The sequence below is a fragment of the Mustela nivalis genome (assembly GCF_964662115.1).
Source record: "Mustela nivalis genome assembly, chromosome: 8".
Taxonomy (NCBI): Eukaryota; Metazoa; Chordata; class Mammalia; order Carnivora; family Mustelidae; genus Mustela; species Mustela nivalis.
Genome location: NC_139027.1, coordinates 142823913 through 142848222, shown reverse-complemented (window position 1 = coordinate 142848222; position 24310 = coordinate 142823913). Strand labels below are relative to the sequence as shown.

General features: G+C 65.4%; 2 protein-coding genes across 10 annotated transcripts in view; one reads left to right on the top strand and one right to left on the bottom strand.

The window, feature by feature from the left end:
- The window catches only part of YTHDF1 (YTH N6-methyladenosine RNA binding protein F1), a 109612-nt gene that overhangs the window by 46044 nt on the left and 39258 nt on the right, over positions 1–24310 (top strand). The gene's annotated exons all lie outside the window — the stretch shown is intronic.
- On the bottom strand, positions 151–12407 carry ARFGAP1 (ARF GTPase activating protein 1). 9 transcript variants are annotated; one of them, XM_082746481.1, is made up of 14 exons: positions 12252–12407; positions 9364–9427; positions 9086–9195; positions 8724–8895; positions 8161–8261; positions 7352–7438; positions 6802–6898; positions 5261–5317; positions 4086–4118; positions 3664–3693; positions 2784–2840; positions 2281–2340; positions 1546–1622; positions 151–804 (listed from the first exon to the last, which is right to left on the bottom strand). In XM_082746481.1, exons 2-14 carry the CDS (start codon positions 9421–9423, stop codon positions 462–464), a joined length of 1284 nt encoding a protein of 427 aa, XP_082602607.1. In that variant the 5' UTR covers positions 9424–9427; positions 12252–12407; the 3' UTR covers positions 151–461. The 9 variants fall into 9 exon arrangements, with proteins under 9 accessions (XP_082602607.1, XP_082602608.1, XP_082602611.1 ...); XM_082746482.1 differs by having other exon boundaries at positions 1546–1616; XM_082746485.1 differs by lacking the exon at positions 2281–2340.

Here is a 24310-nt window from a genome sequence, read left to right as displayed (position 1 = left end):
TGGAGATCTGGGGAGGCAACACAGGAGAGCAGCCGGCGGTGACAGAGCCAGGAGGGCCCCGGGCACACCCTCACGCAGCAAAGCAGGCCCGGGACGAGCCTGGGCCCGACCGATCAGAGCACACGCGCCTCACACCCAACACAGCACGGCTGCGCGGCGGCCACTCGGAGGGTTTATTAGGGAGAGCATCATGGGAGCAATGGCTTAGGAGCAGACCTGGTCCCCCACCCCGTGTCACCCCGGCCAGGCTTCCGCAGGGGTGCTGGGACATGGACCGCGGGGCAGCAGGAGGCCTCCGCTGCACCGTGGCCTTGCAAGGCCGGTGTCCGCGAGAGCTGGCACCCTCCCCCCAACCCCCACAGGTCCCACCCAAGTGCCGTCTTCACGCGACGGCTGGTTTCTGGGGTCAGACGGGAGGAGGTGGGGCCAAGTGCGGACGCAGGGGCTGGGGCACCGCAGGCCTACCAGTCCTGGGTGTCCCAGCCCTCGTCCACCGGCATGACGGGCGGTGTGGTCTTCTTGGCCGTCTTGGCTCTGCCCTCCCCGCTGCCCCCCCAGGCCTCCCCGAGATCACTGTGGTCACTGTTCTTATTGGTGGACGCAGAGCCCGAGCCCCACACATCCCAGCTGTCCGAGCTCCTCTTCTCGGCAGAGGCGTCCGCGCATGTCCAGCTGTCGCTGCTTGGGGACCTGTGGCCCTTGGTGGACTCGGCACTCCCGAAGGTCTCCCAGAAGCTCTGGTCCACGGTGCGGTTCAGGGCATGGTCCCCACCGCTGTTCTGGTAGCTCTGGCCCTCCAGGGGTCTTGGGAAGACAAAAGGACACTGAACCACAGCCCGAGCCACCAGGCTGTCCCTCGGTGTTCTCCCCCGACCCTGACGCCCACGGGGCTGGGAGATGCTGTCTGCTTGGGCTCCATGCCACTCCTCCTCAGAGCCAAGGGGCACAGAACCTGCTGGAAGCACTTGGGCCTCCTGCCACCCTAGTCTGGTGGGGTCAGTCCCACCCCAAAAAGAGCTTGTCGTGAAGACAACGTACGAGGCCGGTTTTCTGCAGTGACTAAGGGAAAAGGGAGCCCTGAGCGTGTGGGCCCTGCCTGCGCTGAGACAGAGGGGGCCCCGCAGAGCCCCTCAGTGGAGCCGGACCCCGGCCAGTGCAGCTCCCTGAGCACAAGAAATGTGTCCCCTCCCCACCCCACCCATGCTGCAGCTGGTAACGGCAAACAGCCAGACCAGGCTTCCCGCAGACAAGCCAGGAGGCAAGCCCAGAGCGGACGGTGAGCGTGAGCGAGGGGACAGGGCTGCTGAGGGCCCCGCGGGCCCCACCCGCCCAGACCGGAGACAGGGATCAGTGCAGGCACCCCTCCTTCCCAGGCCTCCTCCCTCCCTCCCTGCCCTGGGCAGCAGCAGTTACCACAGAGTTGGCATCTCCAGGGTTCTGGGGGCTGCGGGGATCCCTGCTCCCCAAAGGGAGGACATGCCTGTCCCCAGGGGGTGCCAACTGCCCCCAGAGACCTCGTGCGAGGAAACCCAGGAAACGGCGTACCTGTCTGAAGGGTCCTCTGCTCTCCCAGAAAAAAAAGTGGTGACGTCCCGCCATCCCCTGCTGCCTACCCCCTGGACCTAGAGGGGACAGGAGGCGGCAGCTCAGGCCAGGTTCTCACACGCGGCACACACACGGGGTCCCGCGCCAGACCCGGCAGAGCTGAGACACGAACAGCACGGCCAGGCTCAGGCACGCGGCCTTCACAGTTTCCCTCCCTGTGTGCACGCGGCCGCGGCGGCAAGAGGCTCTGGGACTCGGTAGCTCGAGGAAACAGCTTGTGTGCGAAGCCCCTGCAGGCTTCCCCACGCAGACGGGCCGGGCCGGGCCGCAGGGGCTTGGCACACAGGACGGGCCGGGCCGCAGGGGCTTCGCAGACAGGACGGGCCGGGCCGCAGGGCCCGCGCACACCCAAACCCGGCTGGAGGAAGACCGCAGCCGAAGCCCGCCCCCCCCGCGCCCCCCGCGCCCCCCGCGCGTCAGCAGGCGGCACTCACCAGGGAAGAGCAGTGGCAACAGAACGAGAGCAGAAGAAAAAGAAGCGACAGTTAGCAGACGGGACAGACCCCGGCCAGCTGTCCTCACATTCCTCAGGCGCCCACGGCAGCGTCTCATGGCACCTCCTCGCCACTCTGCGGGCCCTGTGGCCACACGAGCGCGTGGGGACGGAGAGCCCGGGCCCTGGAATGCGGAGACTGGCTTCCGGCCGCGCCTGAGCGCCAGGCGGGCCTGCCCTACCTTGGACGCCAGCTGAGAGACCCCACTGGACACATCGTCAAAAAGCCTCCCCTCTTTCACCTGCGTGGGTTGGAACAGCGCCGTCAGCCGAGCGGCAGAAAGCCCCCGTGGCCCGTCGACAGAGGCCAGCGCTCGCCGCACAGACCCGCGGCGGCAGCTGTGTGCAAGCCCGTCGCCCCGCGAGAGAAGAGGGGCCGCCGACACCAGCCGGGGCCACTGTAGTGCGGCATCCTCCGCGGGGGTGGGCACCACCTCCTGAGGCCACGGCCCGCCGGGGGTCCTCCCTGGTCCCGCCAGCCTCCTCCACGCTGCCCACGCCAGCCCCACCCCGAGGGACGGAGCGCAAGGCTGGGCCTCCCAGAGCCAGGGGTGGGGCCCTGCGGGATGCACAGCCCTGGCGGGACTTGGAGCTGCTGGAAACCCCCCCAGCACCAGCTGCTCCCCTGGAGCGCGCGCCTGCGGGGGTGGGGGGAAGAGAGGGGCACGGCATGGGGCTGCATCACCTTCTCCTGCGCAGGTTTGAGGACGTTCTCATTCAGACTCTGGCCCAGCTCTGAAGCCTGTGCGAAGAGACGGAAGTCAGGCGAGCCCGAGCGGCACGTCGCCCAGGATGCCGGTCAGCACGGTGGCTGCGAGTTTGGCCGAGCAAGGGAAGGCGGGAGACGGTGAGCAGCCCACTGGCACCCCTTCACCCCCTGCGCTCAAGGCAGCCGCGGCACGCAAGGCCCCTGGCTGTGGGGTGGCCGGAGACCACGGCTCCAGGCCTATTCGCTCCAGAAGGAGCCCGAGCGGCAGTGGACCCGGCGGCCACCTGCCAGTCTTCCCGTCAGCGCCCACGCAAGCGCCTCGCGCGAGCACAGCCACGTGCCGGCAGGGCACATGCCACCCCCCTTAGCTAGGGCGCAGGCAGCTGCATCCCCGGCCGCCGGAGGCCGTGGGAGCCCAGCTGCCTCCAGCAGGCGCCTGCCTCAGAGAGGAGAGGACAGAGCCGAGGGCCGGGGCAGCGGCAGGACAACGGGGCGGCTGAGGAAAGCGCCGTGCAGCAGCCTCAACGGACGGGGTGCCGGCACCTGCCGGCGCCACGCCACAGGGATGACCCTCCGTCCTCTTACTCAGCCCGAGCTGACGGAGCCGGGAAATGGACCTCCTGCCCAGCAGGAGCCGTGCCCCCCGGTTCTGGACCCCGGGCCCCTCGTCAGGGTCTCAGGTCCCCGAGCAGCCCAGATGGGCCAGGTGGGAGCCCAGCGGGCTGGCGAGGCGCTCTGAGGGTGAACGCACGTAAGCGAGGCACACACAGGCCACGGTCCAGGGAAGCTCAGGGCAAAGCATGTGGTCGGCACAGAGACAGGGAAAGGCATGCACGAGAGCAGACCTGGGCCTTACCAGCTCGGGCTGCTGCTTGGAGCCCCAAAACTTTACCCAGACAGCAAGGGAGCAGGTTGGGGCGGAGGAGGGAGAGACTGAGTGAGAGAGGGCACGAGCACAGACAGCGGGAGCAGCGGCGGGCGGCAGCTTCGTTAGCCTCACGCTCCCGTGGCATCACCCCAGCAGGTGTCCTCAAAAGGGACCTCAGGTGTCCGCTTACTGCCACGCCTCACTGCTTTCCACTCCCAACGTACAACTTCCAAAACCACACACGCGAGCAAGTCAGGGGCCTGAGACAGGGACAGGCCAGGCTCGCACACCAGCTGCCACCCCCACCCCGGGACAGCCTCCAGGGCTTCTGCCTCTGGCCTTAGCCCAAACACCGACAGGGCAGGACTAGAAGTTCCCACAGCACGAGACACGAAAGCTTCCTCTGTTACCTTCTGACTTGCTTGAGATCCAAATTTGGTTGCCTGGAAAGAAACATGAGGCTTTGAGATCACCAGTCCCGACGCCGGACCCCTGGCTGCACATCCCCAGACCCCGACAAATGCTGGGCCCTAGGCCCGTCCCCTGCCAGCCACCCCCTCCCAGCAGCTCCGAGGGGCCCAGGGAGCTGCACACGAGGCCACACCCACTGGAGGAGCAGCCCCATGGCACACAGGCCCGGGGGAGCAGGTCCAGCGTCAGGGGCAGCCACCCTGCGGCCCAGACCACACCACCTGCTCGGCGCCCAGCAGGTCCCCACCCCACAGCTCCCTGTAGCACAGCACCCCCAGACACTTTCAGAACCGAGGAAGAAAGCCCCCCCACAGGTGCTCCTGCGGAAAGGCACCTGGACCTCCTGGATGGGGCCCTGCAGGGATGAGGCCCCGAGAGAGCCAGCAGGCACCTGTGCCAGAGTGGCGGTGCCACCGGGCCTGGTGCCCAAGGCCGGGCTCCTCCGGGCTGGCAGGGGAGGATGCAGGGGACCAGGGCCCACGGAGCGCACGGAGAGACGTCCACAGCGCCTTTGTTCCCGCCTGGAGCCGGCCCCGGGCCCTCCCTGCTCCAGGTCACCTTCCTCACCAAGGCCACCCAGGCCTGGAAACCTGCTGGACGTCCCCGACAGGGTCCCTCCAAGCTGACGTCCCCAGACAGGCTTCTGCCTCTTCCTTTCCAAGGTTCACACCCCACCTCTGTGTCCCGACTAAGCCCCCGACCCTCCCTCGCCTGGGCGGAGGAGGCGAGGGGCAGAGAGCAGTCCGATGCCCGACCCCTGCCCCATGCCCAGCAGCAGAACCGGAGGGCCACGGGACCACTAGCCTGCAGGACCGACAGGCCACACCCAGGCACAGCCAAGCTCTCCTCTCAGGAGCCGGCCCTCTGCACAGCGCTCATCTCCAACACGAACACGGACGCCCAGCATGGAAGCAGCGCGCGGCGCCCTGAGATCTGCCTCAGCCTCGGGGACTTAGGGGAAGCAGTGCACGGCCCGGGCCCAGGAGGAAGCCCTGAGGCTGGGAATGGCCTCTACCCTTCGTTAGAGCCCCTTCAAGACCCATCTGGCCCCGGAGCCCTGACCAGCACAGCCCATGTGGGCCGCGCGGGCAGGCTGCTGGACTGGGCTACTCACCCCCTCCTTAGCGGCGGAGGCAAACTTGCTGGCTCCGGTGGTGAAACTGCTCCAGCCCTGAGAAGAAGCCACAGAGAGGCCACGTCGAGGTTCCATAGGTGACCATCCAGGCAGGCCCTGCCTACCGTGCCGTCTGCCGCTCAGTGAGAGGCTGACAGGTTCTGCACCCATGTGCTGCAGAAAGGCCACCTCCGGAGTCCCTTCCCACAGTGGCAACCCCACCTCCCAAGGAGAACAGGCCCCCCTGCCGTGGGCACATCCGAACGCTGCGGCAGCCGGGACAGCACGCGCATCCGTGCCGTGCTCTGCCTGACCACACAACCGGCCCCACGTGCACGCTCCCGCTCGTTCCTTTGCCCTGGGCCCTCCACCTCCCCTTGAAGGAGTTGGGGCTTGACACCTAATCTGCAGGCAGACCTATTCTGAGTTTGAGATCTTCCCCTAAGCCCCCAAAGCTAACAGAAACTACGAACACCCATACACATCTCGCTCAGAGCCCAGCTTCCCAACACAGCCCCCACACCCACGACGAAGCAGAGGAACCTTTATGCTTAGCAGACAACCACGTTCAGCTTTTTCGGTGAATTAAAGACCCACAGGAGGGGAAGACCAACACAAACTCGCTGTGTTTGGTGGCACCTGACTTCATAAACTCCCAGGCAGCAGGCTCCGGGCAGGAGGCGAGCCCTTGCTCCCTGGAGAGGGGAGCCTGGCCGTCCGGGGCCTCAGGAGGCCTTCCAGCAGCCGCCACCACGTGGCTCTGGAGTCACGGCCGTAGCTTCTGACGAAGTCCCAGCACTTCGGGAATAGCGCGTGGGCACGGATTAGAAGGGACAGCCGACAGTGGTGCTCAGTAGATCCCCTAACCCGCACTGGGGACGCAGAACCCTACAGCAACAGCGGACACACGGGCGCTCCCAGTGCTTCCTGTTTCCACCCTCCCGTCGGCTCCGTCTGCATGTGCGTCCCCACAGTGCCCCGCAGACCCTGTCCTGTGAGCGCGGACGACGTCTCCTCGCCTTCTCACAGGCGCAGCACACGGCCGGGACCGCTGCCGGACGTCGCCGGCCACGGCCCTGGGGCTGCAGCGGGCCCCATAGACAGCACAGCAGTGAGCGCATGTCGTCTAAGGCCACAGTAAGTTGCCTTGGAAAACAGTGGTTTCACCTGAAGTGCTGGGGGCAGGGGGTGGACGGGGGACAAAGCGCAGGGCCGCGAGCACCAAACCCAGAGGGTGTGACAGCCCAAGCGTGCAGCTTCGAGAGCTCGCCGGCACGGAGCTGGCGGGCAGAGGGCCCGGATCGGCTGTGCCCAGTGCTCTCGCAGGACGGGAGGGCCGGCAGGTCCCGCACAGGAGTCGTGCTTGGAGGACATGGGCCCGGTTAACCGGCAACCTACGCTCTATAATGAGGTCCCTGAACAAGTACACGTGCGGAGGCCAAGCGAGCGCGTGGGTCGCAGAGACAACGTCCTGAGGGAGGGGGAGGCGTCCCGCAGGCAGCCAGCCGGCATGGGCTTGTGGGGCAGGGCGCGGTCCTCACCGAGCACAGGGAGGACACAGCGCTGCTGAGGAAGTCCTCTTCCCTCTTTGGGGGCGGCACCGTGTTCCCAAACCCTACGTAGCGGTTCTCCTGGGCCCTGCAGGGGGACAAAGAGCAGCTCCTGAAAGCCTCACGGCGGGAGGCACCCAGATCCCGGGCCGAGCTGCGAGGGCCCGGGGAGGACGTGCGGCCACAGCAAGGCGGGCACACAGGTCAGGCTCTCCTCCGGGAGCTCTGCATTTACCCAGGGAACCCCGGCAAGGCCCAAAGCCGACAGCCGGCTACCATGAAAAACGTCAAAGAGATCCAGTCTGACGGCTCTGGGAACAAAACCCGCTTGCAGGTCAGGCTTGTCCCAAGAAGGAAAACTATTCTTTCTTCCCCTAAACGTTAGGTTTCTTACCACTTAAAACCACTCTGCAAACCTGGGCTGGCTCAGGGATGCCACAACCAGCCCCGCGTGACGCATGTGGGCTCCGCGCGTCCTGCTCACAGAAAGCAGGAGACCCCCGCCCCGAGGGCCCGAGCCCCCTGCTGCCCGTGGGCTCACCCCTGATAGGGGCCCAGATCATCGTTAAGCCAGTCTTCAAACGCCTTGTCTGAAGAGGAGGTCGAGTTCTGCGAGTGGCCAGGGGCTCTGAAAGGGAGAGTCAGACGTCAGGGAGGCCAGCAGAGGATGGACAGGTGCCCGAGGGAGCCGTGCGGGCCTGTACACTGTCACATCCCCCTGGTCACACCTGGGCTCCTCCAAAAACAGAGAACTAAGGGCAGCGGCCTCCAGGTCTGTCTGAAAGGTGGCTTAGGCTTGGCTGGCGACAAGCGCCTGCCCAGGCTGGCAGGGAGGCAGCAGAGAGGCTGGAGGCACGGAGGCTGAAGCCGGCACACGAAACACACGGTGCGGGGGTGCGGCGGGGTTCCCTGGGCACCCATCGTGCACACAGGGAGTCTTCTCCAGACCAGTCACCCCAGAACACCAGCCTCTGACACGCGAGAGGATGCAGGACGTCCGGCACGGGGCTCAGCCAGTCCCCATCATACCTGTGGCAGCCCCGGGAGCGGGCAGCACTCGAGAGGACGGGGGGTGAGCGACGCTCGGCCAGAGCGTTTCCTACACAGACGCATGCGTGTCACGGGGCTGGTCTGGAAGGACCTGCACCGACGGGGCTCTGGAGGAACGGGGTGGCCCTTCAACTCAGATGCAACTTACAGGCAGCATTTTTACGGAGAGCCTGTACTGCTCCAATGACCTAGAGAGCTGATTCCATGCCAGCACGAGGGTCCTGAGCTATGGCTAAGATCAAGGACAGGGCCAGGCCCAGAATGGTCTGGGACCAGACTAGAAGCTAGAGGAGTAGCTACCGGTGGGCAGTGGACGACAGCGTCTTGGGTTGCGGTGGGGTCCAGTTCTGGGCGGGCGAGGACTCAAGAGACCATTCTTTGCCTTCAGCCAGAGTGGCCACCTGCCAAGGGGACACAGCCATCAGACGGCCCGGGACTGTGAGGAACCATCAGTGCTGTCACCCACCCTAGGGCCCCTAGGCTCAGAGGCCACGGGCTGGGGGCTCTCTGCCACAAGTCAAACCCGAGACAGGGTGTCACTCTGAACAGCAGGGCTGGTGAGTTCCCGGTCAGCGGCTCCAACCCCTGATGACGTGCTGCCGTCCTCGGTGCAGGACGCCAGCCGCCAGCCACAAGGGAGCCGGCACGCGACACCCCCCGGGGGGCACGCCTGCTCTTCAACCCCGCTAACCCAGCGCCCACCTGCTTCCCCCCCAGTGGGACAAGACGGCCCGTGTGTCCCATCTGGGAACAGACTGCACAGCCCTGCGAGCATGTCAGAGCCCGAAGGAGAAAGCCAGCTCCCAAAGCCCTCGGCACCGCCAACGGGCAACACCTTGGCACCGCCGTTCAGCCAGTCCCACCTTGTCCCTGAAGAGTGCCGCGGCCTTGCTGTTGTACTTGTCCTGCAGAGACCAGCAGGGGTCATAGTCCTCCTGAGACTCCAGGAACTCCCGGAACTTCGCGTTGCCTCCAGCCTTCATCTTCTCCAGCTCCGCGTCCTTCCACTTGTCCATGGTCACAGAGCGCACGAAGCTAGAGGCCAGAGCCAACTACGGATCAGCACCGGGTGTCCGAGAGCCCCCTCTCCAAGCAGGCCGTGACTCCGGCGCATGCACTGCCCGCGACACCCCTGTGGGCACGCCGAGCTGACACAGCAGCATGTGTCACCCTGTCACCGTGCCCTGACAGGAGGACCTCAAGGCACGGGGGGCAGGGCACTGACCTGAGGTGCACCCCAAGCCCGCGGTGCTTCCCTGAGCACTCCAGGCAGATCCAGATGCCATAGGTCACGCTGACCCACTGAGGGTTGAAGGCGCCACACTCGAAACACACCTGTGGGGAGAGCCACGTGCGACTCACCCAGGCACTCGGGCCCAGGGACCCCAAAGACCTGACGGGTAGCCCCAAGAGGGAGCAAAGGAGAGGCTGGACCCAGACTAAGGGCACAGGGAGGGGTCTTGGCGGTCTGCAGAGTCTCAAAGCAGCCGAGCCGACGCTTACGTTGTTCTCATCCTGCACTCGGACTTCTTTCAGAACTTTCCTCGTCCTGGGGCTGGCCATGACGCTGCAGAGGAGAAACACAAAGTTGTAAAACTCACCAGTAGGCTACTTCACAAGAACACGGAGCGCGAACGCACGACCGCACGGAGTCTCAGGGGAATCCCCCGCGGCAGCCTGGAAGCTGGGGGGTCGCGCCGCAGCTCACTACGCACCGGGGAGCCGCTCACGGGAGGCCTCTGCCTGGGCGCCTGGGGGCTCAGTCGTTGAGCGTCTGCCTTTGGCTCAGGGCGTGATCCCACAGTCTTGGGATTGAGCCCCGCATCGGGCTCCCTGCTTGGCTGGAGGCCTGTGTTTCCCCCTGCCACTCCCTCCGCTTGTGCTACCGCTCTCGCTGTGGTTCTCTTTGTCAAATAAATAAAATCTTAAAAGAAGAGGAAGAAGAAATCTGCCCTCCGTGTGCTAAGAAAAACCCAGAGCCATCTGCATGGTTCCAGCCAAAGGCAATGCAGAAGTTAGGAACATCGTAACTACTGGTGTCCCCTTCATGCAGGCCTCCTGCGCCACCTGCACCGCACAACTGACAAGACATCCCAGTGCGTGACGAAGCCTGCAGCAAGGGGCGGTCTTTCTACAATGTACACAGACTGGCCGCTCAAACTCACTGCCCATCTGGGAGGCCAACACGTCAGACTGGGGCCAATAAACTTGGAAGACACGGAACCCCAGTTCTCTGCACGCTACTCCTTCCTTCCCCTCTGCAGCCTGTGGCATGGGGACAAAGTAGTAGCCCCGACCGCTACGTGCAGAGGCTGGTCTGTGAGAGGGTCTGCGGGGCGGCCTCCGCGGGGCCATCCTGGAGGGGGAGGTGGCAGATGACATGAGCACAGCAGGGCACACCTGCCACCATGCCTCACAGGGACACTGCTGGGGCACCAGAGCCCCTAACTCAGGCTTAGGAGAAACACCACTTCTGTCCTTACAGAGCTCCCAGTTTTGGCAAAGCTCAAGTTCAACCAACAGCCCCCTGGAGTCACGACCAGGAAAACCGATACAGTGGACTGAAACTGGGGGAGGGGGTGGGAGGCAGCACGGGGCTGTCCTGTGCACACTGCCGCCACTCGGCCCTGGGCCCCAGGTCACTCTACCGCCACCAGGACACAACCGCGCACGTGCCCCTTGGGACCCTGCCCTTCCCTCACTGGTGAACAGAGCCCGTGAGCTGCGGCCCCTGGCTCTCATGGCAACAAGCGCCTGCTACACGACACGCGGGGACCCTGTAAGTAGCTCAGGACTGGGTGCCCGCCTGGCTGCTGAACACCTCATGGGGCCAGCCTCTCCGCGGAGTGAAGCTGGAGCCTTCTGTTGACGTGCAGCATGAATGTTCCCAGAGGATCTCTGTGCTGCACCCCACCTGCAACCTCAGTCCCCAGAAGGAAGTCGCGGGCAGAAGCCCTGACTCTCGGCACAACCAAACTCGCTCCGTCTGGAAGGCCAGGACCCCTGCGTTCATCAGCCCACACGGAAGCTAGCTGGAGGAAACGACACATAAACGTCGGCTCGGTTTTCTATAACTGAGGGACCAAACCCGGAGTTCACCCGCACCTCCTCTGTGCTCTGCAGTTTTCTGGGCTACGTGTGACCATCCACCCAAAGCCCCGGATCTCCAGAGCAAACACCTGAACACAACACCCTGGCCAGACGCAGTCTAGCGGGACAGTTTCATCACACTGAGGTCCGTGCCCGCACGCGAAAGGCATCAACAGGTGCACACACACGTGCAGACGTGGGGCTGGGTCTGAATTCACAGAGCGCTCCGCACACGCTCGTCTGCCCGCGGCCACCGGAGAGCCCCCTGGGGGCTGCCGGCAGCCCGCTGCCTCTCCAGAGAACTGTGCCTTCCCTCGGAGGTTCACATCCCGGTCAAAGGGCGCAGGCAAACAGAAGTCAGAACGGGGCTGAGCATGCTCTGAATTTGATTGCGTCAAATGAAATCAGGCAGACCGGCGGTTTGCAGGAGCAACAAAGTAACGTGTGGCAAGGAACCCCCTGGGGACCGGCGTCCAGCCTCTCCGAGATGCTGCCAGAGAGACGCGCCGAGCATCTTCCATCTCAAAGCCACAGGTAACGGTCTGTCGTGAAAAACCACCCAAGGACGCTTCGACGCTTGAAACCGAGATGCAACAACGCGCCTCGGGCGAGGGCGCGGAACTCGGCAGCCGCTGAGCCGCTGGGGCGCATCTTCTTGGTTCACCGCCTAAGCCCCCTGTCAACCGCGCGGCGCTCGGCCCTGACCCGGGCTCTGTCCGCGCCTGGGCCGGGTACCGGGGATGGCTGACGGGCTGCCCCTGGTGGGGAGGGCGTCGGCAGCCGCGGAGCCCCCAGAGCACCGCCCTCCTGCGCGGACGCCCGGAGCTGCGGGGAGCCTGGGCGGGCGCGTCCCGGAAAGCAGCCCGAAGCCCGGAACGCCGGGCCAGCACCGCGGGCGCACGGTCGCGGCCCGGGAGCGGTAGGAGCCTCAGGCCCACCCCGAGCGAGCCCCACGCCCTCCCCGCGCCCTGGTCTGCGGGGGGGCCCCGACCGGGGACCGAGAAGGGCCGCTCGAGCCGCTGCCTCTCCGATGGGATCGTCCACCGCGCCGGCCGCTCCCGCCCCCGCCGGACCGAGCCCTCGCTTCCCAGGGCGGGGGCCCCTCAGCCTGCAGCCCCGGGACGTCGGTCTGGTCGCCGCGCCCCTGCCGCCCGCGGAGCGGCGCGGCGCGCGGGGCCGCGGGCGCCAGACGCTTCAAGGCACCGAGGTGGGGGCGGCCGCCGAGGGGAGAGGCCGGGGGTCCGGGGTCCGGGCGGGGGTGTCCGCCCCAGCGGGCCGGGGGCCTGGGGCCACGCGCTTACCCGGCAGGGCCCGGACTCGAGCCCGCGCGCCGAGGTCCGCCGGGGTCCGCCGGGGTCCGCGGGGGGTCAGCCGGGCTCGGGCGCGCCGCGAGCTGCTCTGGGGACGCGCGCCGGCCGCCCGCCCCGCCGCCACCAGCTTCCGGCTACGTTGCGCCTCGCGGGGCATCCCGGGAAGCCGGGGTGGGGCGGGCGGCGGGGGCGGGACTTCCGCCTTCGCGCGTCGGCGGGAGCGCGGCCCGCGCCGGGGGCGGCGGGGCGGGGCCGGCGGGCCGGGGGCGGGGCCGGCGGGCCGGGGGCGGGGCCGGGGGGCCGGGGGCGGGGCCGGCGGGCGCGGAGGATGCACCTGCTAAAGAGGGCACGGCTCTGGGCTGGCTAGGCCACCGGGGGCGGATCAGGAAGGCGCGGCCGGGACCGGGCTCCCAGGGCGGGGGAGCTGGCCGAGTCCGGCGTGCGGTGGGGGCGACCCGGCAGGGGAGGGACCGCCGCCCCCCACCGCACGCCGCCCTGTGCGGGGGCCGAGCCCTCGGGGCAGGCCGCCGGGGAGCGCGGGGAGCGGGTGTGCGGGGCGGGCGGGGCGCGCCGGCCGCAGAGTGGGACTCGCGGCTCCCGTGCCTGACCGCGCCTGCCGCGGGGACGCAGTTCGCGGGGCTGCCTGGCGCGACGGCGGTCGCGGTGGTGGACGGGCCGCTGGGCGCTCTCCGGGCGGTCTGTTCCGGTGCAGCTGCGGGAGCGGCTTCGTGGGACGTGCTTGAGGAGCAACGCGGCGTCCGTCGAACGTCCCGCTGACCGGTGCAGCCCCCGCAGCCCTGCCCCCGAGCCAGCGCCGTCCGGCCTGGTCCTCCGGGAAGTGCGTGCGAGGGAGCGCCGCGGGGGTCTGTCTCGCTGCAGTGTCCGGAGGGCCCCACGCTGGGTGCCGACCGGCCGCGCCCTTCCCTCGCGTTCTCCGATTAGTGCGTGTCGCGGCCGTCAGCAGGGGAGCCTCGTGACCGCGGACGACACCCGCTCGTGCAGGGCCCGCCTGGCCGGACGCTGGAGCCACTTTGAAGGTGTGGACGCCGGGAAGGAAGCGGCCTTGAAACCCGGGCGCCAGTCTCGGGGGGGGGCACTGTTCGCTTCTCTCGCTCTGGCGCCAGGAAGTTAGGCGGCTGTGCGGAGGGTGGGTGTCCTCTGGACTCCATGCAGAGCTGCCCAGCGGCCCTCCAAACGGTGGTGCGGCTTCCTGCTTCTGCCCTCAGAGAGTTCCAGTTGCTCCACAGCCTTCGACACTGGGGACTGCCAGCCCCTTCAGGGCCGCCGACACGGTGGGCACAGGTGGGGTCTCTCTGCGTTTCCCTCCATCCTTGGCTGAAAGCTGCCCTGCGGGCTCGTCTGAACTTCCACCACATCCAGCCTGCCTGGTGTCCAGCTGGCCGTGAGGACTGTCTTGCAACCGGAGGGAACCCTCAGGAAGGAGCCGCTGGCGTTCACGGAAGGAATGGGCACCACTAGGGTCTACACGGTGGTAATGAGACTAGATTTCAGCACAAGAGCCTGTGGTCAGAACTGTAGGCTCCACAGGTGCACACAGAGAGAGCTGTGTGCTGGATTTCCAGTGGGCTCCTTGGAGGAGGTGGGCTGGGAGGGGCAGAGGATGTTTAAAAGGAGAAGAGAAGGGAAGGCCCTCCTGGGAGGCAGAACTGGAGCCAGTATTTGATGCCCACGGGACCAAACAAGCAGGGACGGCGGAATGTTCAGGTGCCTGATCACCAAGCAGAAGAGTTAACCACCCGCCCTGCCCCCACTCTGGGAGGCCTGGGGCTGTGGTCATCCCCAGAGCAAGGCAGGTCCGCGGAGCCGAGACCAGAGGGGTGGCCTTCCAAGGTCAGGGCTAACACATTCCCTCCCGGAGTCTGGAGCTGTGGCCTCTTCCCGCGATCTTAAGGCTCTTGCAGTGTCCACGCAACAGGAGAAGACACGGACAGCAGCAGGGTCTGGGCAGGGGAGTGGTGACGCAGAGCTGCACACTGACCGTGTTCTGTTACTCCGTCGGCACTGTTCAGACTTGTTCCTTTGGGGCTGCTGGCATCGGTTAACTTTCAGTCGCAGTAATACGGTGTTGGCTGTGGTTTCCTCCCCAGGCTGGGAAGCTCTGGATGGGAATAGAACTGGAGGGAACTCCTGGGGCAGTGCAGTGAAAGCCCCACAAAGCTGCAGGGCGTCAGGCTGCCACACAAGCTGGGCAGAAAGGAAGTCACTGCGAGCCAGGCAGGAGGGCAGGTCACCTGTGAGGCCGCTGTGGGCCCTGGGCCCCGTCTCCCCGCTGATGAACAGTCTGCGATTTCCCTGCAGGCCAGGAGCCCCCACTTCCTGAACACTCTCCAGAGGCCAGGCCCTGGGTTTGTTCAGGACCTTGAAAGCGGCATAGCCCCCATGCTCTGTCGTTAATCCATTGTTCAGATGAAGAAACCAAGGTGTGGGGGCACCTGGGGGGCTCCGTTGGTTAAGTGACTGCCTTTGGCTCAGGTCATGATCCGGGAGACCCGGGATGGAGTTGGGCATCAGCTTCCTGCTTGGCAGGGAGTCTGCTGCTCTCTTTCGCCCTCCCCCCACAGCGTGTTCTCTCTCATTCTCTCTCTTGCAAATAAAATCTTTTTAAAAAGTGAAAAAAGAAACTGAGGTGCAGAACAAAGAAGCCATTTGCTCCCGGTCCAAAAGGCAGTTTAGGGGTGACACGGTGCGTACCTCACTTTTGTGCCACCCTCCTCCGCGTGCAAGAAGGCAGGGGTGCGGAGCTGGGTATCTCCAGGGGGCAACCAGGTGTGTCTTTGGATCAGGACGCTGAGCACCAGTCTCAGACGCCTTGTCTGGACCCCAGAACGGGGTCTCCAGCCAGTGGCCCGCAGGAAAGGCAGGAAGGAAACAGCTGGAGCTCCGCAGGGCCAGTGTGGGCCACATGTGTGCACGTGCATAAGTGTACGCGTCTGTGAGCGTGTCTGCGTTTGCATGTGTGTACGCCGTGCACCCGTGTTCGTGGGACGTGCATGTTGCCGTATGTTCCCTCGGAGCTGTGTCGTGGAAGTGCCCATGGACGTGTGTGCCGGCGCGTACGCACTTGTACGCATGTGTATGTGCACACGTGAGTGGGGCAAAGGTGTGCGCAGGCAGGCTGAGCCAGGGTCTGTGTCCGAAGGCCGGGTGGGCTCAGGTTCTCCGTAGCGAGCCACCCAGCTGCAAAGCGACAACAGGTGCGGCTTGGGGAGACGGCCAGGGCAGGGGCCACAACCAGGGCTTCCTTGAGAGGCAGGCCCCGCTGTGTCCGCGCTGCACAGCTGCCCAGGCTGTGACGCAGTGCCCGACCCCGGCCCGCGGCGGCAGCTGGCGGACACGGTCCCAGGCCGCTCGGACCCCAGGGGCCCCGAGCTCAGCCTCAGTGGAGCGCCGGCTGCTGAACCCGGCGGCAGCCCCAGCCGCAGGCGCACCCCCGCAGCACTCGCCCAGGGCTCCCGACCAAGGCGGGAAGTAAAGGCTGCCTCAACTCCCTCGGAGCGCGTCCCCGCAGCGCGTCCCCGGGTGCAGACCCGCGCGTCCCTGTGCCGGACGCCCCGCGCGGACCAGGCGCTTCCCGCTCGCGGCCGCCGGGAGGCGGTGTGGAGCGGCACGCGCTCCCGCCGCGCGCTCCCGCGCCAGCCCGGACGCCCGCCCTACCCTCCGCGAGAGCGCCGGCCTCCTGGGAAGCTCACTGCCCGCGGGCGCGACGGCCCGGAGCGTCGGGGAGGGGCGGGAGCCATGCGCATCCTGGAATGACGTTCTGATCCCATCAACGGGGTGGGGGGGGCTCCAGCCCCCCCCCCCCCCCCGCCAGAGGTAGTGCCTGCCTTGGGGGTTCCAGAGCCCACAGTATCACTCACTCTCCACTCGCCTTATCTTGGAAACCTCCTGGGTCGGGCCCAGCTGGGGCGCAGGGGTGTTTCCCACACCTGCAGGGGAGCCTCTGGGCCCGCAGGCCCTCCCCGGCCTCCAGCTTAAGCCCGTCTTGAGGGCACCAGGGCCCTTGCTTGTTCACCGGAACTGTTTTTGAGGAAACATGGCCGGAGGCTGCAGCTCAGGGGTTCCCGGGAAGGCCTGGGGCCAGGACCCCCTGGGCTTCGACACAGGGAGTCTCCCGTGGAGCAGGGCGGCCTGGAGGGGGGCGCGGGGCCCTGCGCAGGCCGCGCTGTGGCCTCTCAGTGGAGGCAAGGGGAGGAAGACAGGCCCAGCAGTTTCTCCTCTCTTACCTCTCCCGTGCTCTCAGCCACCACCTGTGGGTCACACCTTGTCACTCTGACCCCAGCCAGGAAGAGCCCCACACCATGGTGGGCCAGTCCGGGGCTCGAGAAGGGGCGCAAGGCAGCGTTCCCTGTGGGGGCCGGGCCGCTGCCCTGTGGTGCTCCCTTCTGGCCCCCGGAGTGGGAACCATTCAGGGGAGAAGGCAGAGGGCCAGCGCCACACGAGGTCACACAGCTTGTGCTCAGGGCCGTGGGACGAGACCCGGGTTTATCTGGCATAGAACCATGTGCCCTTTGTCCTCTGGGCTCACTTACTGCTGTCAGGGATTCACTCACCACTTCCTGCCCAGGCCCCCCCAGGCACCGTGAGTCTCCGGGATAAAGTCCAGTTGTCTGGACTTGGCACTGCTGGCCTCCCAGGAGCTTGGGCTCTGGTCTGGTGACTGCCGTGCCACCTGTTCCTCCCTGCTCTCTGCTCGCGGGGATCACACCCACTCTTCTGCGTCCTCCTTCCTGCTCTGCCCGGCCCACGCCCTCCTCCTCTCCCCGTCAGTGTCCCTCACCCAGAGGTGACTGGAGGTAAGCTCCTGAGGCCCAACTGCCGGGTCCCACTTTGCCACCAAGAACACAACAGGTTCAAACCACAGTGGGCAGGAACGGGCTGAGGCTGGCAGGGTGTGGTCCATTCACCCACGTGGCCAGGCAGGGACAGGCGGAGCTGGAAGGACGCACCCCTTGCCCCAGGATGCTGTGCGGGGCCTCTTGGGTCCCGGGGCTGGCCCCTCCAGCGTTTCCCAAACCAGCCTACGAGTGGCACCTCCCTCTGTGGCACTTCTCCCTCATCTGCCTCATTCCTCATTCCTCCTCAGTGCAGACCCACGGTAGAACTCCTCTAACCAGCCCCGTACTGCAAACCGGGTTCTGTTGTCACCACGATCGCTTTGTCACTATTCTGCTTCACCCTCATGGTTTACTGGATGTCCGTGTACAATGGCCTCTCCGCGGCTGCGTCCGTGTTTTTATGGCACACATCTCTGGATCTGCAAGCCCTGCCGTGAGCGCCTGTTTGTCACGCCCTCTCCCTGCTGTGTTCACGGTGCTGCTCACCTCTGTCCTGCTGGAAGCATTTGCACTGTCCCTGCTGTGCTGGGTGGCCAGACCAAGCCCAGGTGCGTCGGACAGGGTGCATCTCCTCCCGAGGACTCCCTGTCCTTTTTCTCTTCACCACCAGGTGCTTCCTGGAATGGCTTCATCCTGCATCTGCACAGAACACCATGAGCTGGATTTGGGGCTGCTGGGCTCTGGCTTCTGGCCTGTCGGTGGCAGGACTCAGTCCCAAGGGGAGAAGGGCCTGGCGGACCCAGCCCCAACAGACTCCCTGGCATTGCCTCTGAATGATGCGTGGGAGGCACTGGGGCTGGGTTCTGAGTGGAGCACGGGCGGAGCTGGGGCTGGGGGCACAAGGAAACAGAGGGGACGGCAGAGCGCATGGCTGTGCAGATCTGAGACGCTGTGTGTCACAGCAGAGGTGCTCCTGTTCCCAAAAGCCCGGAGCAACCCTTCCATTCCCAATTCAAGGAGCAGCTGCATGGAAGCACATGTATCTACACGGGATGAGGAATCACGGCTAAGAGTGTGTTGAGATGGGGCCAGCACCACCTCGGCTTGCCCAGTTCCTGGAGCCAGACAGTAAGGACCCCACGCTCTGCCTGAGCCTCTTCCATGCCTAGCTCAGTCAAGAATCTTTCTAGATGCTAGTTGCTAGACACAGGAAATCCAACGGCAAATGGTTTAACAACAAAGCAGGATTATTGGTTCATGCGATGAAATGCCCAGTGGTGAACTGGCTTTCAGGCAAGGCTCGATCCAGCTGCTCAACAACACTGTTGAGAACTGGGTTTTTTTTTTACCTGGGTTTATTAGTTTATAAACCCAGTTTATAAACCAATTTATAATAAACTGGGTTTATTGCCCTGCAGTCCCTTCTTTATCCTAGGGTCCCAAGATGCAGCTTCCAAGGCTGCAAACTCCCTGGTTCACATCCACCTTTGTACCAGCATCCCAGCAAGAAGCCTGGCATTCCCTTGGATTGGACCACCTTGGGTCATGCGTCCACTTCTAAGCTACTCAGAGGCCCAGAGGATGGTCTGTCCAGCCTGTGGCATCGGAGCCCCAAGCTCTGGCCCTGGAGCCTCGGGGAGGTGGGTTCCCCAGGACCAGAAACCTGAGGAGGCAAGACATGGGAGAGCGACCAGTCCATGTACCCGCACCGCCATGCAGCCCACCTCAGGGCCCACAGGGGACCAGGCCAGCTGCCCCCAGGAGAGGTAGAGGCAGGATGTCATGCTCCCCTCCGTGTGTCTAGGGTGCAGCGTGAAGCGGGAGGGGACGGCAGCCCCAGCGACAGGGCGGTGTTGACATTTCCAGCCTCATCCTGAGGACTGAGTCCTTTGGGTAGGTGTTGGGCTCCTGGCCACCCCTTGCCCCTTGCCCCTTGCAGAGGCCGGCGGGGTCTGCAGGCAGCCTGTCTCTGTGCTTTGGTTACAACTCACCGTAGTGCACTTTCTGGCCGCCCTAATCTGGCAGGGCAAGGCAGGCCAGGGGCTGGGACAGGTGTGTTCACCTTGGGCGTCCGTGCGGAATGAGGCTTGGCACCACTCAGCTTTCCGGAACTGTGGAGCTCAGCCAGCAGCACGTGGAGTGAGGAGCGAAATCTCACCGCCTCACGGTGGCTGGGTCCCAACACTGCACAGCACTGCCCACTGTGTGACCGGGCTGCGTCGCAGCATTCTTGTCCATGGGATGGGTGACTCTGCGCCCTGGGGATCCCACTGCCTGCCGCAGTAGGGGGCACACCATCAATCCCAGGCAGACCCCACACGTCCGAGCTCAAGGTCCCAGGGGCTTGGGCCAATTCCCAGTCCCTCCACCGAGGACTTGGACTCTGGAACAGGTGACGGCTGCCAGCTCTGACACTCTGTGGTGCTGCCAGGAGGAGGCTGGCCTGGTCCCACCCTCGCCTGGTGCCTGATTCCAGGCGGAAAGGCAGACAGTCGTCGTGATGGTCTCACTTGGTGTGATGCCGTCGGTGTCCGTGCACAGTGCTGCGTGCATCAGGGCTCGATTCCTATGGACACCCGAGCTGCGCTCCATCATATGGCCACACCACACTTGTAGAGACCTGTTAACCTCTTCAAGGACATGTGGGTTGTTTCCTCTCTGGGCTCTTCCAAATGACGCTGCTGCAAAAACGGGTGCACACGCTTTCCTCCGGCTGTTCCGTTTCTTCTGAGCGTGTGCTGGCACTGCTGGTTCCCATGGTAACCCTACAGTCAACGTCTCAAGGAGCTTGCCAGACAGCCTCCCGTGCAGCTGCACCGTTCACGTCCCCAGCAGCGCGTGGAAGGTGGACTCTGGCCACGCTGGTGGGTGTGAAACCGAGTCCCCTTGTGGTTTTGACTTGCATTTCTATCTCCAGGTGACTCGTAACTCCAGATACATCGTGGTCTCCTGCGTGGGCCTGGGGCTGTCCTGTCTTCCGTCTGCAGATGGGACGGGGACAGCCCTCGCCCACACGTCCTGGTGCAGACAGGAGAATGTATCTGGGAGAAATATTCTGGGAAGCCACGGAGCCAAGGGCTCCCACACTGCCAGCTGGTGACCTGGTCTGCCACCCTGTCCCCAGGAGCATCCAAGACACTTTCCTTTTGATAAAACTGAAGCCACACTTCACGGCAGTGAGGGCTGTCCCAGGCGACGTTTGTCCATGTCTGGAAACATTTTTGGTTGTCGTGACCGGTGGGGATGCTATGTGTCTAGTGGAAGAGCCCAGGGATGCTGCCAGACTCCCAGAGTGCCCGGGTCCCGGAGCAGAGCCACTGGCCCCTCGTGCGTGGGATACTGGTTTTGAGAGTCTCCATTGCCTGTAACATCAACCCACCTATTTTTTTCATTGAACATCTTCCTAGGAAGTCCCTTTCCGGGTGTTCTAAGGGTCAAGATTTGCAAAGAAGATCAAAAACCTTGGGTGGTGAGTCCAAGTTCCCATGTGTGACCCTGTCACTGAAGCGCCCCTCCCCCCCAGCCTGCTGAATCATCCCCAACAGGAACTGGACTTCCCATGGGGGGTGCTTCTAGAGGCCCCTTCTTCTCCCTGGCCCCCCACAAAGGCCATCGGATTGAGCTCCAGGGACCTCCCTGTACCCCACTCTGCCTGTCCCTCCCTCCTGCCCATCAGCAAACACCCTCTGAGAACACTCCCCCTTCGACCAAACCCGGTTGTCCCAACCTTTCTACTTACTGGGGTCTGAGAGCCGCACACCTCCGCAGACCCTGGGTTAGAGCTCTGCTGTGGCTTTCTCTCTACTTTGCTAGGGACTCTAGACCTTGGCCTTGCTCTTTTGTTAAGTGGACAGTGGGACCTTTAGCCAATATTGTATTGGTGAAAACTCTTGGTGCTTTGTAAATCCCACAGGTGGGGTCAGGGATTGAGGTCACCATGGGAACCGGATTTCAGATCACCTGCCTGTAAAGGGGCCGGTGACCATGGGGTGCTCAGCGCGTGTGTGGTGAGCAGGGGTGCCCCTTTGCCCGGCTGAACGGCTCAGCCATGGAAGCCATCACCAGCAGGGCTTGCACTCTGGCCCTGGACTGCTGGAGCCAAGAGCAATGGCTTGAGGCTGAAGTGTCACCTGCTGTGCGACCCTCGTCCCCACACCCCCACGTGCTCTGCTCAGGAACCACCTACTGGCTCCCCGTGTAGGACTCACTTCCCGAGGACCAGCCTGATCATGGCTCCCACTGATGGAGAACTCCGGGGCTCTCTATGACTCAAGGATAAAAGCAAAGCCTCTGTACGCCTCTCACCGGTCTCCCTTTTCCCATCCGCCCCAACCCTGCTCAGTCCCACCAGGCCTTCGCATGGCAGGGTTGTCCCCCAGCCCTGCCTCAGGGGCACAAAACCTATGCCTCGAGCCTGCGGTGCTGGGGGCTCCCTAGTGACCCTACCCCCAGACCTGACCCTGCCCTGGCACAGACACAGTTGGAACAGACTTGCCCCCCCATCTCCCCACATTCTCTGGGCCTGTGAGCCCTTGGTAGACCACCCCGCCCTCCTCCTGAGTCCTCAGACCTGGGAGAGGACCTCTGGGCTGTGAACCCTGGCTGGAGCCCGGGAAGCTATTGAGGAGGTTGATGGGGCAGATGAAGGGGTGCTCGGTGGGAGGCGACAGGCAGGGGAGGAGGGCTGCTGCTTCCTCCCACTGGTCTGGGGCAGGCTCCGGGAGCTCCGGTTCTGCGCTGGGGCGGCCGCGCGGCCGGTCTCCGCTCCAAGCCTCCTGACGACTAAGAAGCGGTCCCGCGTCCCTCCCCAGCTCGCGCGAAGGCCCCGGAGGGAAGAAGGGAGAGGCGGCGCGGCTGTTCCTCGGAGCGGAGCTGGGCCAGGGGGTCCGAGGAGCCCGGGACTGAGGGGCGGGGGGCTGCGGGGTGGGACCCGGCTGGCGGTCCGGAGTCTGTGGGGCGGGGGCGGGGGCCGCCTCGGGGTGGAGCCGGGGGCCGCGGGGCGGACCGGGAATGGGGGGCGGCGGGGGCCGCGGGCAGAGGCGCCCGGCAGCGGGTGCGCGGGGGTGGCCCAGGTCCAGACTCGGGGCCGGCGCAGACACGGTGGGCTGCTGCTCCGGCCGCCGCGCGCTCATCTTCCTCCGCGCTTTCCAGCTGGTGAGTGGCCGCTACTGCCCGGGTCCCGCGGTCCCAGCGCGCGGGGTGCGGGAAGGGCGGGGGCCCCCGCTGGGGACGGTCGGAGCCGCGGGCTTCTGGGGCCAAAGTTCGCCGCGGCCCTGGAGGGGTAGGGAGCCAGCGACCCGCGCGCGACCCCGCTGGCCCCTGAGGCCAACCTCCGTGCCCCGCTGGGCGTGGGCGCCCATAGGGAAGCGGGGGCCGCCGCGGGGACCCGAGAGCCTGGGACAGGTGCCGCCCGGGCAGGTGCCAGGGAGCGGCTGGAAAGGTCCCGGGCGGAGCAGAAGCCTCCGGACGGGGCTCCCGAGCGGGCGTGAGCGCGCGCTCCCTTTCCAATGCCAGCGCCAGGCCCTGGGTGAGCGGTGTCGGCCCATTTCTAAGGCCCGAGAGCCTGGGGGTGGGGGTGTGCTTGCCCGAGTGTATGTTAAGGGTGTGTGAGCGCGGCCCTGTCCCCTTTGGCGCGGGAAGATGGGGCCCCCTCGCCCTTTCTTTGTCCTGGAGAGATGGGGAGGACAGAAGACCAGCAGCTGCGCCCAGAGCTGCGCCCGGGACCCTTCTGTGTTGGGGATTATCTGCCCCCCTGTATCCAGAGCTTTGCCAGAGAACTTGGGCAACCCCATCCCCCACCCCTTCCCGGGCCAAGTTTCCATTTTGCCCCAGCCGCTCCCAGTCATTCTGGAGCCGGAGGCATGGCGCGGGGGTGATGGAGTGCTAAACCGAGGTCCCAGGCCGCAGACCCGAGGAGAAGGTGCCCAGGAGCCCTGGGGTCGCCCGTCTTAGACAGGAAATGGGGTTTTGTTGAGGCCAGGCTGTGGGCTTCTGGCTCGGCAGGGCAGGGGCCTTCCTCCCCGCCGGAAGCTCGGAGACCCAGGGAGCGTGACGTTTGAAGCAGAAAGTCCTCGAACGCGTGGCATCCTGTCCTTTGGCTGTCCTTTGCGTGGGGGTCAGGGTTGGGGCAGAGCCGGCAGGGGGCTTTGAAACAACCAGGAGGCCTCTATGGAGCCGGCGCCCACGCTGGGCACACGCCTGAGCTGTAGGGTCTGTGTCGGGAGCAGAGCCGTGCGCAGCCGCACACCTCCAGTCCGGGCGTGGGCCGGACCCTGGAGAGCACGGCCAGCGGTGGCCTGCTGCAGGGGCTGGGAGTTGCTGGCAGGCAGCCCGGAGTCTCCCCTGAGTGCGTGGCACTGGCGGGGGGTGCTGGGGAGGGGCATGAACCCCAGCCCCTGGATGAGGGTCATGTAGTCAGGAGAGGAGGCTGGGGCTCAGGACGTCACGTCACTCTTGTCGAGAGCAGGTGGGGCTGGCGGGCTGTGCCCGGGAAGGCTGTGGCATGCACGCGCGTGTGCACGGCTCATTCTCCTTGTGTGGCACGGTCCCCCATCACAGTGCAGGCCCTTCGCGCTTGGGCCCCCCTCCCCGCCAGAGCTTTGCCTCTCTTGCGGATTGCTCCACTCTCCCCCTCCCCCACCACACGCGTCTGGGCCTGGCCCGCTTCCTCTGCCCACCCAGGCCCTGACCCCTCAGGCCCGGGTTTGTGGGGCTGTCCTCCGTGGGGCTGGCCAAGAGCTCCAGGTCCCAATCCCCATCTCTGCTGGGCAGGGCTGGGGTCTCAGGAGGCAGGGAGAGGCAGGATCTCTGCCCTCAGACGCCTGTCTCTTTCCTCCAAATCTGTGAAACCGAGGAAGTCCTGGGCTCCCGGATCCCGGCCCTGATGGGAGCTACTGTCTGTTTCCCGGCAACAGGACGGATGAGGGGCTGGGCCATGGGCGGGCGCAGGGCGACCTCTGAGCAGAGACGGCCTCTCCCATGCCCGGGGTTAGCTCCGTCTGCAAACACCTGAAGGGCTGTGTGGTGAGCCAGGAAATGGGGGTGCTGGGGAGGGGGCTTCGTTTCTGCTCATCCTTGTCCCCTGAAACCTCGCTGCTACAGTCTCCGTTCTGTACTGTGACTCGCAGCCCTGCCGCACGCTTCCTTCTCCGAGGGAGTTCTGCTGCCTCTTCCTGCCGGTGGAGCCTCCAATTCTTTTTGCATTTCTAAGATTTATGTATTTGAGAGAGAGAGAACCTGAGCAGTGGGAGGGGC

Excerpts from the sequence above, each read along its gene's own strand:
- ARFGAP1 (XM_082746481.1), bottom strand. The coding sequence starts at position 9,423 with ATGGCCAGCCCCAGGACGAGGAAAGTTCTGAAAGAAGTCCGAGTGCAG. Across the intron at positions 5,318-6,801 it reads CTGTGTCCTCCCTGTGCTCG|GGCTGGAGCAGTTTCACCAC; the intron begins GTGAGGACCGCG and ends GCTTCTTCTCAG. Across the intron at positions 2,341-2,783 it reads TCAAACCTGCGCAGGAGAAG|GTGAAAGAGGGGAGGCTTTT; the intron begins GTGATGCAGCCC and ends CAACCCACGCAG.